Source organism: Tenrec ecaudatus, chromosome 18 (assembly GCF_050624435.1).
Source record: "Tenrec ecaudatus isolate mTenEca1 chromosome 18, mTenEca1.hap1, whole genome shotgun sequence".
NCBI lineage: Eukaryota > Metazoa > Chordata > Mammalia > Afrosoricida > Tenrecidae > Tenrec > Tenrec ecaudatus.
The window spans coordinates 58,454,163-58,469,871 of NC_134547.1; the positions used below are offsets into that span (position 1 = coordinate 58,454,163).

The 15,709-nt window shown below is 60.4% G+C and overlaps 1 protein-coding gene across 1 annotated transcript in view; it reads right to left on the reverse strand.

Annotated features, from left to right (window-relative positions):
- Positions 1–1,756: 1,756 nt before the first annotated feature.
- Positions 1,757–15,709, reverse strand: part of RANBP10 (RAN binding protein 10) — a 50,565-nt gene continuing 36,612 nt past the window's right edge. The window contains exons 5-14 of the mRNA XM_075536297.1: positions 12,710–12,732; positions 11,141–11,325; positions 8,239–8,351; positions 7,145–7,253; positions 6,900–7,048; positions 6,579–6,783; positions 5,865–5,986; positions 5,467–5,612; positions 5,063–5,174; positions 1,757–4,712 (exon numbers count right to left, since the gene is read on the reverse strand). Coding sequence (XP_075392412.1) covers positions 4,582–4,712; positions 5,063–5,174; positions 5,467–5,612; positions 5,865–5,986; positions 6,579–6,783; positions 6,900–7,048; positions 7,145–7,253; positions 8,239–8,351; positions 11,141–11,325; positions 12,710–12,732 — 1,295 coding nt within the window. The 3' untranslated portion in view covers positions 1,757–4,581. The remainder of the gene's footprint in view (positions 4,713–5,062; positions 5,175–5,466; positions 5,613–5,864; positions 5,987–6,578; positions 6,784–6,899; positions 7,049–7,144; positions 7,254–8,238; positions 8,352–11,140; positions 11,326–12,709; positions 12,733–15,709) is intronic.

The window sequence follows — 15,709 nt, forward strand, 5'->3', positions numbered from 1 at the left end:
GTCCGCCACACTGCCCACTGCAGAGTGAAGCCTTGGCGTTGGTGTTGGCTGTGAGACTGGACCTTCCAGCTGTGAGTTGGGATTTAGCTCTGCGCAAAGGCCCGTTGCCTAAGTGGGCTGGGTAAGTCTAAATTCTGGCCTTAGGAGGGTCCCATGAGCAGGGGCATTCCACCCACAGCTGACCCTCAGGGCGCCCCCTGAGCGGAGACACTAAACTCCCCACCACTGCTGCCCTGTGGATCACGCTGTGGAAGACTCCCAGAGGGAGGAGAGGCCACAACTACCCTTCTAGCGCGTTAGCCATTTCTTCCCCTTCTGCCTTGGACTAAAAGAGGCAGAAACAGAGCGTCTTTGTCATTGTTCAAGGCTGCAGTTGGAAACCCTCCTAGAGCAAGCCGCCTCTGCACGACTGACATTTGGGGGCCTGTGCATCTGATGTGTTTATTAGCACGCCCCCCCCCCCCAGTGCATGCCAGAAGGGCCCCACTCCACGGAACCAAAAGCCACAACCACCAGTGCTTGGAGACGATTTCGACCTGGAGTCTTCTGAGGGCTGCTGCGGCTGTGGGAGCAGTAGTCTCATCTTTCTCCTGTGGGGCTGCTGGTGGGTTTGAACCACTGACGCTGTGGTTAGAGCCCAGTGCTCATCCAACAGCATCACCAGGCCTTCCCAGGGTATTGCTTGCCGGCTGAGGACCACTCGTGCTGCGGGAAAGGAGTCTCTGGCTTCCAGGAGGGAACTTGGTTGTTGGTGCAGGTCTGCTCTTCCCACTACATTCACTTTGGCCCAGGAGGGTTCTGTAATGTGCTATAGCCCTGCAAGAGGACCCAGTGATGCATCCGGTAGTGACGTAGGTTAGGAAACGTGCTGGAATAAACCTATCTCGACAGACTCCTTGGAGCTTTTAATTAGCCGGTCTTGGTCACTGTTGCTATGCATCAGAATCGACTCGGCAGTGTTTCGTTTTGTGGATGTCCATGTGAAGAGTTTTCCTAACTTGCTGGACCAGCCAGACCTTGTATGCAGGGACCATGTCTCTCTCTCCAAGCTATATAATTCTGTGTCCCCTTCTTTAGCAGACTCAGCAGTGGCACCATTAGCCATCTGCCATTAAAATCAAAAGCCTGCCTTTGCCGTCCCTAGTCACTCGACCTCCTCTGCCAGCATCTCTCTTAAATATTTCTCAAGCCCACAGTAGCTTGCTAGTTAGCTGGTCTAATGCCGCCACCACGTGGTGGCCAGGATGGTGGGGGCCTGGAGGCGACAGCAGGCCAGCCACACTAGGGCATCCATCTCTCTGGGGCAGAAGGGCTAATCCCCCTTTTAAGCATGGGAAATGGAGGTTCAGAGGTCAGCCGGCTAGTAACAGCAGAGCACAAGCGTGTCCACCTCAGAATGACAGGCAGGGGCCGAGGCTCAGTCCCCTTTGGAAGAGCTCTTCCCGGCTGGCCAGTGCTTGTGGTACCGGTCATTGGACGTTATTCAAAAAATGTCATTTTGGGGTGAGGATGTCCTGTGGCCCATCCTTTCTGAGGTTGAATGTGCCACATTTTCCATGTCTGTGATGGAAGCTGTTGAGGTGGGAATAGAAGCTTATCCTCTTTGGGGCCTTGCAAACACCCCAAATTTCAAGGGTCCTTGAGGCCGCTCCGAAGGCCTGGGTACTCCAGAGGGGGAGGAGGCAAGCTTTCTAGGAGTGGTGTGCCATCGAGAGAAGCCAACCCCAGAAAGGACTCAGGACAGATCAGACACTCATGACTGCTCATGATGTGTATTTTAATAAAAATAATTCTGTCAAAATACAACAGTTTTTTTTGTTGTTGTTTTCATCTCTCAAGTATAATTTTAATAGGATGTCTTGTGTTAGAATTTTCTCTAAACCCTCCCGGCGCCCACAAGTTTCATGCTAATGTCGATTGACAACCTGCGAGGGCAAAGGCAGAGCCAGCGTGCATGGTGTGAGGCCGCCTGGTAGCGGTGGTATGGAGGGAGGGAACCCTGTGCCAGGCGGAGCCTGTGCAAGGCCAGCCTGGCCCAGAACTGGCAGTCCGCTTGGGCTCTGGTGCCCACTGCCTCCCGGTGCATACCTGAGTTATGAGCAACCAAACCAGCGGGCAGGTCCAGCAGTTCTCTGCCTCATCTTCTTTGTGCTTAAGGGGCAGGAAGGTGCTGGAGGGCCAGGAGGGTGCTGGAGACCCATGTCCTCTTGTCTCTCGGTGTCCCTGTTGACGGCCTGCACCCAGCCCAGGCCCCCGTGGGGAGAGGTCACAGACTCTGGCTTCCTTTCAGTGATCTGCCAGTTTCCAGGCTGCAGGAGCGACTACTGGGAGCCAGCAGGGAGGGCTGCTTCCTCTCAACGGGTAGGATAGCCCCCCAGAGCCAGGTTCAGCCCTTTGCTGGGGCTCCTCCTCTCAGGCGCCGTCCCGCTCCCGGTACACAGGCTGCTCGGGCAGGCGGGCGGGGCTCAAGCAGCAAGTTTTGGCCCTCTCCCTGGCTGGTGGGGCAAAGGCTTACACATGTCCCGGAGGAGAGCTGTCGGCTGGGACAGAGCACGCCTCTGGAGAGGCACAGAGTAAACAACTTGGACTCAGCAGAAACAGTGAGATAAGGCACAGAAAATGGGAGGCGGCCATGGGTGCTGAGGGCAAGCGGTTGGACAGCGAGCCCCACACAGCACACAGCTGTCCTGGCTCCTCCAGGCAAGCCCAGGCGCCACCTACCGGATAGGCCCCTGCTCGGTGCGCTGCTCTGGCGCCTTGCTGGCCTAACCCCTCCCTCCCAGGACCAGCCAGTGGGCACAGGCCTCGCCCTGCTGGGCCACCAGTTCTCTGCGTAACTTTGGCGGCCGCTTTTCCTTGCAGAGGAGAAACGGGAGGAGATGTGGTCTCATCTCCGTTCCGGCAGCACACGACTTTGGTTTTACCTTTCCAAGCTGCTGGACGGCGATCAGTGGAACAGCCTGATGTTTCCCGCTCTGGGTTTGTGAGTCAGGCACTCGCAGCCTTGCAGAAATGAACCCCAAGAGCTGGGAGCAGCCCTTCCCAACATGGGTGGCCAGCTCAGGCCCACAGGGTCACTCTCAAGCAAAGGGAGACCTGTGGAGAGCGCAGGGCCAGGCCCGGGCCTGCCTACAGCAGCCAGTGCACCTCAGTCATTTGTGGTCCGGCTTTGGGCTGCCATCTGTCATCCTTGTGTCCACAAACACGGAGCAAGAGCTGGCACGGCCCAGGGCCGGGCCAGGCCTGCAAGTTCAACTGCTGACCCTGCTCCCTGGCAGTCTCGGAGGCCGGCAGGGAAGTCCCAGCCCCTCGTGGTGCTCCTCTGAGTGGGGGACCCCCACTCCTCATCTCCAGGGCAGCTGGCCTGCTCCCCAGATGGGCCACTACGTCCGGGCAACACCAGTCCTTCCTCTCTCTTCCTGTTCCTGGCAGCAACGCCATACCCAGCTGCAAGGCCCCACCTGAAACAGCTGGTCACCACACTCTCGTGGCTGTCTTTCCCAATGAGGGGTGGGGCCCCGCTGCAGGGCACTGCCAGGCACAACCACAGTCTGGGGGATCAGTCACCCTCAGAAAGCACAGATTCCAGCAGACAAGGAGAACCCTGCAGGAAGAATCGGGCCCTATGCTCAGGGCTGGTCCTGATGTGAAGGCTTTCTCCCCACAGCAGCTCTCAGCTCGAAGACAGGGCATTTCCAGGCAATCAGTTTAGAGTCCATGAATTATTTGGCCATCTGAACAAAGGGGGGCTGGGAGGAAAGAGGAGTGAGAAAAAGGCAGGGGGAGGCAGGGGAGGATGGGAGACAGTGTGCCAGCCATGGACCCTCTGCCCCTGGCTTTGCTCACTGGCCCTGGGCCAGCTTGTCACCTCTTGCACCCTCAGCCTTGCAATTCTCCACTTAGTCCGGCCCTTAGAGGCCTCTGGGGATGTGGCAAACCTGCCGAGCCCGACTCCTCCCAGAGTCCCCCTCACCTTGCCTGGGCTCCCGCTGGGCGTGACTCAGTGAAGGGGGAGCCGACGACAAGAGACAAGCCTTTTGGCTGAAGTGACAAGATGACACCCCCTCCCCCCATGGGTGGGACTCGAATAAAAACATACGGTGTCTGGACGGCCTCACCCACAAGGTGACTGACCACTAACACTATGATAAATACTGTTCTTATTTTTAATATATATATATAAAATCTCATTTTTAATTATGAAAATAATAAGCTATCACCAACTTGCATCGGCTTCCTCACTAAGTGAGCAGACGTGGGCTTGGCGCAAATGCCCCCAAGGGAGACCTGGACTGGCGGCTTAGCCAGGAAGGGACCGGGTGACAGGGCCCCACCTCCCTTCAAACAAGCGCCCCTCCAGAGCCCAAGGCTATGCGAGAGGAGGCAGACAACACTGTGTCCTAGACCGCTGCACTCGGAGGGAGAGAGAGGGAGAGAGAGAGAGATTGAAGGGGGCAAAGAAGGAAAGGGAGAGGAGGGGAAGGCCAGGCGGGAGGGGGCAGGCATGGACTCTGCCCATGGCTTCCAGGTCCCTGTGCCGGTGCCTCCTGCAGGCCAGGCGGAGCCAGCCAGCACGGTCAGCTAGTGCAAGTAGTCGTCGACTCTGGCAAAGGAGCAAGACCCCAGGCCTGCTCGGGCCATGAGCCGCAGACACTCGGAGGCCTGGCCCAGGGCAAGCATCAGAGGGGGCTGCTTTGGCAGGTTCTGAGACTCTGTGGAGGAAAGACAAAGCCTGTCGCTGGCCTGCCTGAGGCGCGGGCCCATGCCAATCTTCCCTGGGCTCAGGGAGAGGAAAGGGGACTGACTCCGTGTGAACAAGTCTCAGCGACCGGGAACCTACAGGCTCCAGCCTTCCTGAGCCCAGTGCCTGGGCCAGGGCATGACCTGAGGCCCCCCATGAGCTAGCCAGGGGCGGGCTCAAAGGGGCAGTGGGCACCCAGCAGACCTGGGGCCCATGGAAAGGTCTGGGCAGCGCTTTACACCAGCTCTCCCTGAGCAGAGAGGGCGGGTGTCCCAGGGACTCCCTCCCCGGCCAGCTTCCAGGTTGCCTGGCATCACTTACCTAAAATGGCGCTGTTGAGGGCGGCGCACACTGGCTCCCTCTGGATGGGGTCGAGCTGCTGGCCAACGGGGCAGCTCCAGGGGTCTGAGTAGGCCAGCAGGCTGAAGGCATCCTAAGGGGCAGGGCAGGCTGGAGAGACATGCCCCAGGCACCAGGGAGGGCCAGGGCCCTGGTGGTAGCAGGGGAGGGGGGGCACACTACTCCTGAACAAGAGGGTCCAGGGAGAGTTGTGTGCGTCTGCTCCTGCTTGGAGATGGCTGGGGGTACCTCCCAAACCCCCGACTTCCACTGTGGGTCTGGCTAGGGTGGACGGTCCCACAGCCACTGGCTCAAGGCCTCTCCAGGCCCACGCTGTGCCCACTCCCAAGGAGCCCTGCCCTTGCGAGGGCTTGGCTGGCCTGTACCTGCAGCATTTCCGTGTGGGCCACGTTCCTGCCGTACTCCCGGCCCAGTTGCTCGCTCAGTGCCTGCAACTCCCGGCCGAACAGGATCACCCTCTCTGTGGCATCCTGGTTGCCTCCGCAGAGCTGCCTCCGAGGGTGCCCATCGTCTGTGCCCAGCGGCCAGCAGAGAGCATGGGGGGGAGGGGAGGGGAGAGAAGGAAGAACTGGGGCAGGGCCAGCGGCTGGGGAGGAACCATCAGCCGAGCACACGGTCAGTCTAGAAGTCGGACCCAGAGGAGGCAGTGGATTATCGAGCTGCCGGGGCCTGCCCATCCCACCCGCTCCAGAATCTCGGGGGGCGGTCACCTGGACTGGCAGTGCCCTCCTGTAGAGGACCGCTGCTGGGGGCTGGCCCTTACCCATGCTGGACTCGTCGGTTTGTAGGTCCTGGTGCTTGTAGGTGCCGTTGACGATGCGTGTAGGCACTCCCTCCAGCGCACCATTGGGGTAATGCTCCGCCTCCATCTCCATCTCACTGTCACTGTGGAGAAGGGGGCGGGGCTGGAGCAGCCTGGGGGAGCTTCCATTCAGGCTCTAGCCCCCTACAGGTATCTGGAGGTAAACTGGGGGGCCATGGGAGGACTGTGCAGGTTTCTCAGGGGCTCCAACAGCTGGCCTGTCACCTGATTTGCACTCCTGGTCCACCACTGCCCGGGACCATCCCACCACCGGCTCTCCTCAGAGTTGGCACACCCCACCCACACACACCGTGTAGCCGTGAGGCATGCTTGAGGGTGACAGAAAGCCTCCTGCCCGCCCACCCTGGCTGCCTGCTGGGACCCTGGTGTTCAGCCAAGTCCAGCCTTCTCTGAGGAGACCACAATCTCAACAAGGCACAGTCAGCAGCCCTGGGAAAGCCAGACCCAAAGGAAGTGACAGCTGCATCAGGGGCAGGGAGCAGCATGCCCGCCTAGTGGCTTAGCAGGTGGGACTCGGACACAGACTGGGGGAGGGTGGCAGGGGAGAGGGGGAAAGTGAAGGCTAAGGGTGGCACTGGGAGACAGACGGGGGTGGCCAGGCAGGCCCCAAGTGGCAGGCAGGGAGAAAGGAAGGCGATCAAGAGAGGTAGGCACCTGGTCTCCTGGTTACTTGTACTGCTGTGGGGCTGGGACTTGGTGGACTCTGTTGAGTTGGATTCAGAGTAATTGATGGAGGACGGGGAGGAAGAAGACGAGGAGGAAGACGAGGAGGAGGAGGAGCTGGGTGCAGGGTATTTACTGTGGTTCTGTTTGCTCTTGGTAGAGGCGATGCCATTGCTGCAGCTGGGGCTGTCGGCTCCTGGAAGCCAGGGGACTGTCAGAGGGGAGGGGAGGGGTAGCAGGCCACCAGGAGGGGCCCGCTCCCTTCCTCAGAGCCAGCACTCGGGTGCCCCCCCACACACATGCAAGACTGACCTGTGCTGTGTGGATGTGAACTGCTGGGGCCGTGTCGGGGGCTGAGGCTGGGGGAGTCGGGGTAGCTGTCCTGGGACTTGGGACTCCGAGAACTCAGGCTTCGGACCTCACTGTCGGTCCCATTCACCATCTCCACAAACTGGCGGCACCTGGGGGGGTGAGGGGGAGCAGCACAGCAATGGCCTGGGCTCGGCGGCTCTGTGTGCCCACTGCCCGAGAGAGGGGGGCTGGGCTGTGGGGCTTACTTGAGCATGAAGAGCAGGTCGGGGTTGTGCTCCAGTAGCCCTGGATAGAAGCGCTGGGTGGTCTCGATGGCCTCGCCCACCCGGCCCTCCAGCACCAGTTTCTGGACCTCTGCAGAAGCAAGGACAGGCCATGAACATGCATCCCTGAGAGACCGCCAGGCTGAGTCCCCACTGGAGGAGAGACCTGGCTGCTCACACACAGGGTAGCCCCTGGTGTCTGCCCAGACCCAGGGAGACCTCAAGCAGAGGGGCAGACAAAGGGGTCATCTCAGCAGGAGGCAGGAGAGCAAGTCTGGAGGCAGCTTGCCAAGAGCCTTGGGGGAGAGCCTGGCCCTGGGACAGCGATCTGGGGATGGGCACCCAGGAGGCCTGGTGGTCTTCGGGGCGGCTGTGTTACTTGGCCCATCTTGCTGTCACCTCCTGGCTCTCTCCCAGGGGCCTGGCGCATCTCGCAGGGAGCGACTTCTGGACCTGAGGCCCTCTCCCTTGCAGAGCCCAAGTCTGAGAGCCCTCCCTGTCTATCTGTCTGTCTGAGGGCAGTTTCACACATACACAGAGACGGCAGGCTCAGAGACCCAGCCACTAGCCCACACTCGAGTCTCCTCTCCTCACCTCTAGCCTCCTGGCCAGGTTTCTCCTCCACCTTCCCAGCACCCCTCCCACTGGGAAAGCGCTCCCAGACACACACCAGGGGAGCACCCTTGGGCCACAGTGTCAGGGCAGAATCAGAGGGGGAGGCCCCCACCCCCACGAGGACCTCCAGTCTATATGGCAGCTCCACACAGAACCCTTCAGGCTGAGTGCCCTGGGGAGAGGCAGGCATCAGATAAGATGCAGACTTTCCAGAAGGCCAGGGACCAGAGGCTGAGAAGCAGAGTCACGCTAGGACTCAGCTGCACCCCAGCTGCACCCCGTCGGCCCTGGCTGCTGCTAGACTGTCCACCTGGGCAGGGTGGCTCAGAAGGAGGGGCAGGAGCCAGGTCTAGGGCGAGGCTAGGGCGGGTCTCAAGGACAGTGAGGGCCAGAACTGAAGGCACTCCTGACAGGTGAGCCAGTGAGCAGAGTCGGCAGTGGGAGGGGAGACCCCGTCTTACTTTGTCTGTTCTTTATGGATGCCTGTTCTTCGTGAATCGGGGTCTCAGTCATCCGGGCAAAAGCCGTGGCGGTGGCACAGTACCCATGATGCACCAGGTAAGACGAGACCATGCTGGAAGAGAGGGAGCGCTCAGGGTGACACTCGAGAACCGCACTGCTCATCTGACGGGGCGCACTAAGTCCCAGTCCCAGCTTGGAGGTCGTCCCAAAACACACACACACACCCTGACCGAGGAGCCAGGGGCTGAGACACCACAACACCTGGGGAGGGGCTGCAGCTTCTGGGACTCAGGGGGCCCTCAGCAGGCTGCCCAGGGTACCCCGCAGAGGTGTTCCTGCCCACCAGCCGTACCCCACCACCCCACACCAGAAGTGCTGACTCTGGAGAGAGAAGGGGACGTGCTGAGAAGTGCCTTTGGCATCCACCCCCGAGCAGGGCCGGGAAGCCACGCTGTCAGGATGACTTCACAGGGAAGGGATGAACCCAGGAGCACAGTCTTGGGACACACACAGGCTGGGAGGAGCCCACTGGTAACACTCAGGGCTGCTAGCCGCAAGGTCATCTTTCGAAAGCACCAGCCAGCCGTTCCTCGGGAGAAGGGTGGGGCCATCAACTCCCATAGAGTCACATTCTCTGAAGCAGGGGCAGCTCTAGTCTGTCACAAAGGGTCGTTAGGAGTCCACATTGACTGGCTTGGTTTTGTAGGGAGCTGGGTAAGGGCATTTGCCAATTATACATTATTTGTGCATCTGTATGAAGTACCTGGGGTAAAGTATGACGCAATAAGTATGACCTTATTATAAAATCACACACATTATGTGACATCATATTCTGACCAACAGTATTACTAGTGACACTGAACACCGAAGCGGGCTCGTGCGGGACGTGGGCTGAGACCCAGAGGCAGTGGCACAAACAGATGGACGGGATGCTGCCTAGCTCGGGATCAGGGAAGGTGTGTGCGAGTCCACCCTCTGAGGAGCTGGGAGATATGGAGAAGAACAAACGGATGGGGCTTCAGGATGCTGAGCCAGTTGCACGTCGTACGACCCAGCGCGGAAACGACAAGGATGTGAAGCGCTTGCAGAGGGAAATCCACACACAGCTTCTTCAGTGTGGAGCCCAGCTCCACAGGAAGGAAACGGGCATCGCCCCCTCTGGGCCAGGAAGCAGCCTCGGGATAGAGAGAGCAAGCAGGGAGGTATTCACGGGCCCCCCAACTCGAACGGACGCACGCTCAGAGCCCACAGAAGCAGCAGCCATGACGTCAAGGGATACACCTGAGTGGGCAGATGTTGTCAAAGGTCTCCTGTGCCCGTGAAAGCGGGGCAGGGAGTTCGGAGGCCGCAGAGTGGAGGCCGTGAGTGAGTGAGCATGCTGGTGCTGGACACTGGGCATGCCACGGCCGAGAGCAGCAGGAAGTCTGCCGCGGAAGAACTGCGGCCAGAAGAGGTTCCTGAGAAGTGAGGAGGGCAAGACTTGGTCTCAGGGACTTTGGACGTGCTATCAGGAGGGGCCAGTCCATGGAGAAGGACGTCCTTCTTACAGTCAGAAGACCCTGGACAACGGGACTGACACAGTGGCCACCGCAGAGGGCTCATCCTCAGCTAGGTGAGTCGGAACCAGCTCAACAGCCCCGGCAACAGCAGCATGCTGCCCTCGTCCATCTCACACCCCACTAAGACAGACATCCGCTGGACTTAGCCTACGTTTGGAAAGCGTATCAAGAAAGTTAATTTAAAAGGAGAAACTCCCGTGTACAAGGCTCACCTACAGGAAGGAGCTAGAATAAACTGGACTCTGCACAGAGGGAGAAGGGCCCGGGGAACGGCGGCAAAGACCGATGCAGGCACAGCCGTATGCTGAGGTCTAACCCCACCCTTGCCCATCACAGCATGCTCAGAGCTTCTCGTCAGTTCAGCGAACCCAGCGGCAGCTGGGCTGCCATTTGGGAGCAGCATCTGGGGGCCTAGCCCCCGCCTCAGCCCTTCCCTGCGGGCGGCTTCAATCACATGCCTTCGGAAAGCAGCCCAGGGTGAACCTCCACCCCACCCCAGGGATGCTGGCACCCCAAGGGTCCTTGCAGGGCAAGATCCAGAGTAGCTCAAGGCCAGCTTCCCTTGTACCCATCTGCCCACCCTTGGGAGCCAAGCACCCACCCACTGCTTCACAAAGACCTGCAGCCACCCAATGGTACCTTCTCTGGGGAGTCTCTGCAGCACTGGGTCCCAGAACAGTGTGGGACTTAGTGAAGGAGCAGTGAGGCTGGGCCACGGAGGACGCTCCTGGCCACCGCTGTGTGGATTCATAGGACTGCTGGAAGGTGACCCTTGAGAGGGGACCCCAGGCAGAGTCTAGGCACAAAGAGCCCCCTGCTTTGGGAAACCAGGGCACAAAGGAAAAGACCACAGGACACCTAGTGTGGGTTGGGTGGTTGTCCCCAAAGGATATGCTGATGCCCAACCACCAGAAGAGAGTCAGCTCTAACCAGAAGAGGAGAGAGAGAGAAAAGGGCAGACACAGGGACAGGCCATACGACAATGGGGGTGTTGATGCCACAGGCAATGAAGGCCAAGGACGGCTGGCTGTCCCCAGAAGCTAGGAGAGACTGTCCTGCCAGACCTCTGTCCTCCTGAACGAGAAGACAACGCACACTGTTGTCGCATGTCACCGAGTCCGAGGTCCTCGTTACATCAGCCCAGCATTGGAGCAGGCCCCTACAGAACCGCTAGGGGAAGGGCAGTGCCTGGGCCTCTCCAGTGAGCTTACATCCGGGCCTGCCATCTGGAGCCCTGAGCGGGAGCTGTCCAGAGGAGAACAGGGCAGTGGCTTCTGGGAAGAGCATCGAAGCAGCCGGCAACCTGGAAGGAAAGGCCCAGCGCAGGGAGCGAGGTACTCACTTCTGCAGCACCGCTTGCCACTCGCCAAGCCGGGCACTGATGGGGAAGCAGTGGACGGTGCCCTGGACCTTGGCACGCCACTCCCGCATGTAGTCCTCGATATCGAACAGGAAGGGCTGCTGCCCGAAGTTGGCATCCACGATCTCCCCAGGTGTCTGCAGGCCGACGGTTGGATACAGGTTGGCCTGAAGAAGAAAAGGAAGTGTCAGTCAGGCCCAAGGCAAGGAAGCACCAGGGCAGGGGCAGCACCTCCCAAGGCTGAGGAGGGAAGGGGATGGCTGCCAGCCCCGTCTCAGGCTCTGAGAGGCACAGCCAGGACTGGAGTGGGCAGGACAGGCCATGCTCTGTCCCCTCCGCCCCCCGAAACAACACCCCTTGAAGCTCGACAGGAGAGAGCAACAGAAGAGCAAGCTTCAACAGGGGAGGGAGGTCCCTGTCCTGCAGGTAAGCCCAGAAGACCTGCTGCAGCATGGGTGTGAGTGCGGGCGTGGGCGTGGGCTGGGCGGTTCCTCTCAGAGTCAGAACTCAGGGCCCCTTTCGCTGAGAAAGACAGGGCGGGATGGAGAAGCGGAGAGGCTTGCTGGGTCCGTGGAGGATAGGAGCCCTTCCTGCGTCTGTCCATACTCGGTGAAAGGAGGCAGGCTGAGCTGAGTGGCAGGCAGGTGTGGGGCCCTGCTATGGCCACCTCTTCTGAAGCCAGCTTGTGCCAGAGGACACGCGGCTCATTGCCTCTGTGCTCCACATGACCCCCTAATCTCTCACCCCATCACACTGCCCTGAGGGCCCGCACGCCCTTCCTGCGCCCTGGGCTCAGATCCCAAGAGACCCTGGCTTCCGCCCTTGCTCTCCCAGCTCCAATCCCCCTCCATGCCCACCCCTGCCAGCCAGCCTTCTCTCCCCGCTGACCCTGTCACTCCCCATGAAGCAGGGCGCTCACGTGTTCTAAGCACCTGGGAGTTTCCACACCGCTGACACCCAGGGGTGGGGGGATTCTCTCCTCTGTGAGGAGGGTCTCCAGGTAGGAGGGAAGATGGGAGCCACAGACCAGATAGTCCACCAGAGCCCTGGGCGCTGCCATCAGGTGCCCAGGGTGTTTTGTGAGGATCCCAAAGCACTCCCCCTTTCCACCTCCCCCAGGCAACAAACCTCCCTTCCTTCCAGAACCCAGGCCAGGCTCCCAGCATGCTGGGTAGGGGTCCTCCCTGCTTCTGACAAGGGGGGGAGGACGCAGAACAAAGTGGGCAACTCAGAGCTTAGTAAGGAGCATGCGCTCTTTACCACAGGGGAGAAGCCACAGAGTTCGCTGCTCTGGCGTGGGGGGAGAGTTGGGGCAGACGCCATCCCCCAGGGCACCCATTCTCTTCGGGAGTCTCCAGGGAGCATTCTGCAGGTGGTACAGCTTGTCCACCGGCCGCAAGCCACACAGAGCGACCCCTACCCACCCAAACTACTGTCACCTGCCACGAGTTTTGGAGCAAGACCCAGCCCTGCCCCTGGAGGAGGTGGGGTTGTCAGGCAGCAGGTAGCCCCACACCCGTGCGAGACAGGCGGGTGAGGCCCACCACTTACCGGGAGGTCGGTGAAGGCTATACCTGTGGAGGGAAGAACAGCTGTCAGAGGAGGCAGGGCAGACCCCGGGGGGCGGGGGGATCCAACCAGGCCTGTCCAGGGCCTTCCCGTGAACGGTGGTCCAGCCGAGGACCACACTGAAGGATCCGCCGAGGCCCCTCCAGGCCGGGGGTTCTTCTGATGGACATGCACCAGGTGCAGTCCCACCACGGGCACCAGGCCCCTCCCTGCATGACCTCATACAGCGGCTCTGGGGACGGGCTTCTCCATGCTCTCTGGCAGACGAGGAAAGGAGGCTTCCTCACTTGCCAGCGGACACACATTTTGGGATGCGCTGGCACTGGACTCGCTCCTGGTTGGACCCCCGACAGTATCTCGAAGCCGATGGAGTGGCGGAGACAGTGAGTGTGGGGCAGCCTGCCCAGAATACACCCACCCAGGGACCTCAGAGCCTCACGGAGGCAAAGCTGGGTCAGGGTCCCTAGTGTCACCCTCAGCATCCTCCCGTCAGGAGAAGCAGCTACCTTTCTGGGGACATCAGGCCTGAGTTGAAGGGACAGGGGAGGAGGGGGATGGACGGACTCCCAGTCCGTGAGCAGGCTTGACAGGAGAGGGGGCTGAGAGAGGCTCTACCAGAACACCCACACTCTGTAGGCTGGCAACGGAGAGCTCCCACCACCACTGCCAGGAGTCACAGCCGCACCCCCTTTGTCCCCAGTTCATCCGAGAAGATCTTCTGTCTTCCAGATGCTCCAGGGCTTAGGATGTGAGAGGTTTACCAGCTGAAGACTCCTTAGAGGTCTCTGTCTGCCCCACCACCAGCACCGCCCAGCGAGGAAAGAAACAGAAACCCAGCAAGACGGGTGAACAGAGGAGGGCCTGAGCGGAGCTCTGGTACACATGGGCGGACGTTGGGGAGGAGCTCTGGGTTCGGATGCCTTGTGTTGGGGATGCTTCTCGATCCCACAGCGAGCGAACCAAGAGCCTGGCCAGATGCCTGGCAGCCAGCGAGGGCCCTGTGCTCACAGGAGCACCCTCAGGACAAGAAGGCAAGGGATGAGAAGACGAAGGCATGGAACAGAGGCTGCTCGGCTCCCCAGGGAGGATGCTCAGAAGCCCGGTGTCTGCCTGGGGCCACTTCCGAGCCACTGTGCCGACCGGGTGGCCCCTGTCCCGCAGGGGAGACCCCCACTTCTCCCCCCACAGGGCTGCATGGAGCTGTCCTTGGCGAGCTCAGTGAGGAGTCCCAGCACCATCAGTTTGCACCTTGGCCGGTGACATAAGCTCTCTGAGCCTCAGGGTCCCCGTCTAAGAAACGGGGTGCCATGAACCCTCATGCGTCAAGGAAGGAAGGAAGCCGGGGGCGCTCTGAACCCTGTAGCACACGCCATGGAGACCGGGCACGTTGCCTGTCCTTGTGCCACAGGCACTGGGACTGCTGGACTTCTGGGCAGGGGCCAGGCTTGCCCAGCTGTCTCCCTGCTGCAGCGGGAAAGATGAGGGAAGAGCTGCTCTGCCCCCACTGCCCTAGACAAGGACTTGCTGCTGCCCATGAGCCAGTGGGAGGGCAGGATCCAGGCTGACCCGCAGGAGGAAGTGCCAGGACGCCAACAGGATTGCCATGCTGGCTGGTAACAAGTGCCCTGGGCTGGTGACCTAGGTCAGAGGTCACTAGGCTGGCAGAATCAAGAGCCTGCGAGGGAGCCCAGTAACACTGTGAGCGCCTGGGCACTGGGGGAGAGGTCAGCCACCGCACACCCCCGACCCCACTCTCTGCTCACTCAGCTTCCTGCCAGGGGGCTGTCACCGCCTCCCACAGCTTGCCGCCCCCCGCTCCCCGAGTCAGGCAATGAAACAACAGCTGCAGGCTTGGTCCTGGAGGTGGTCCTGGCTGAGAATGACACAGACCACTGACAGGGGCGGGTGTTGTGATGGGGCGGGGGGGGGGGGCGCTGGGGGAAGGCTGGGGGAATGGAGGAGTTTCTGCTTCCCTAATGACGAGCAGCTATTCAGTCCCTCAAATCCAGAAAATGGAAAGGGACGGGTCACCTCCATTACGCAGGAAGGTCTCAAACATCTCTCCGTGGGGAAACACGGGCAGTGCAGTTTTGAGCTCACTGACCAGTCGTTCTGAAGTGGCTACCTCCCTGCAGGCTGCCTGGCTCCACTCACAGCCCCACCCTGTCCTCTGCCAGGCTGCCTGGCAGAGCCGTGATGCCCACACGGAATCACACCAGGCAGGTCATGAAAGGGAGACCGGGTGTGGGCAGACCAGGGCCGAGAGGCCTTCTGCGAGCTCAGGCAGTAGGCGGGCCAGCAGTTAGGCCCCACCCGTTGAGTCCAGGGCACCTCTCACTCAAGGGGTCAAAAAACTGTCACCACCCAGAGGGGCAAGGCTTCTTCCCAGTTTGCTGGAACGCAGAGTCTCAGTTTCCTCCTGTGGGCAGGCAGGACTGTTCCTCCCAGAAATCCCTCTTCTGAACTCTGGGGCTTCTCACCCCGGTTAATGGCACTCCAACCCCACTGCTCTCTGGTGCCTTCTTTGCAAAATAATCAAAGGTATCTCAGGGCAACCGTCTCAGCATGATCGTTCCCTCTCGCTAGTGCACCCTGTCTGGCAAGAAGCCCTGCTGGGGAGTCACCCCTGGGCCTCTGTCAGACCTGTCCCTGCTGTCTGCACCCATCACCACAGCTGTACCCCAGGCTACCTTCCTCTTCCCCAGGCCCTGGGCTGGTTCTACCATGGAGATTTTTGGCACTAACATTCCAGGTAACTGTCCGCTGGCTGGGAACAGGTCAGAGGAGACCTGGCCCTATCTGCTTGCTTGCCTTCTACAGGCCTCGTGAGTGCTTCACGGCCACCCACAGCATGCTGTCAGAAGGGAGGCCACCGACATGCAAACGACCTCAATCTCGACCAGGCTCTCGTCCCCTCAAACTTCTCCCCCAAGCCCAAGCCTCCCTCCAACAAGCACCGCCGAGGCCAGGACCACGCTGCAC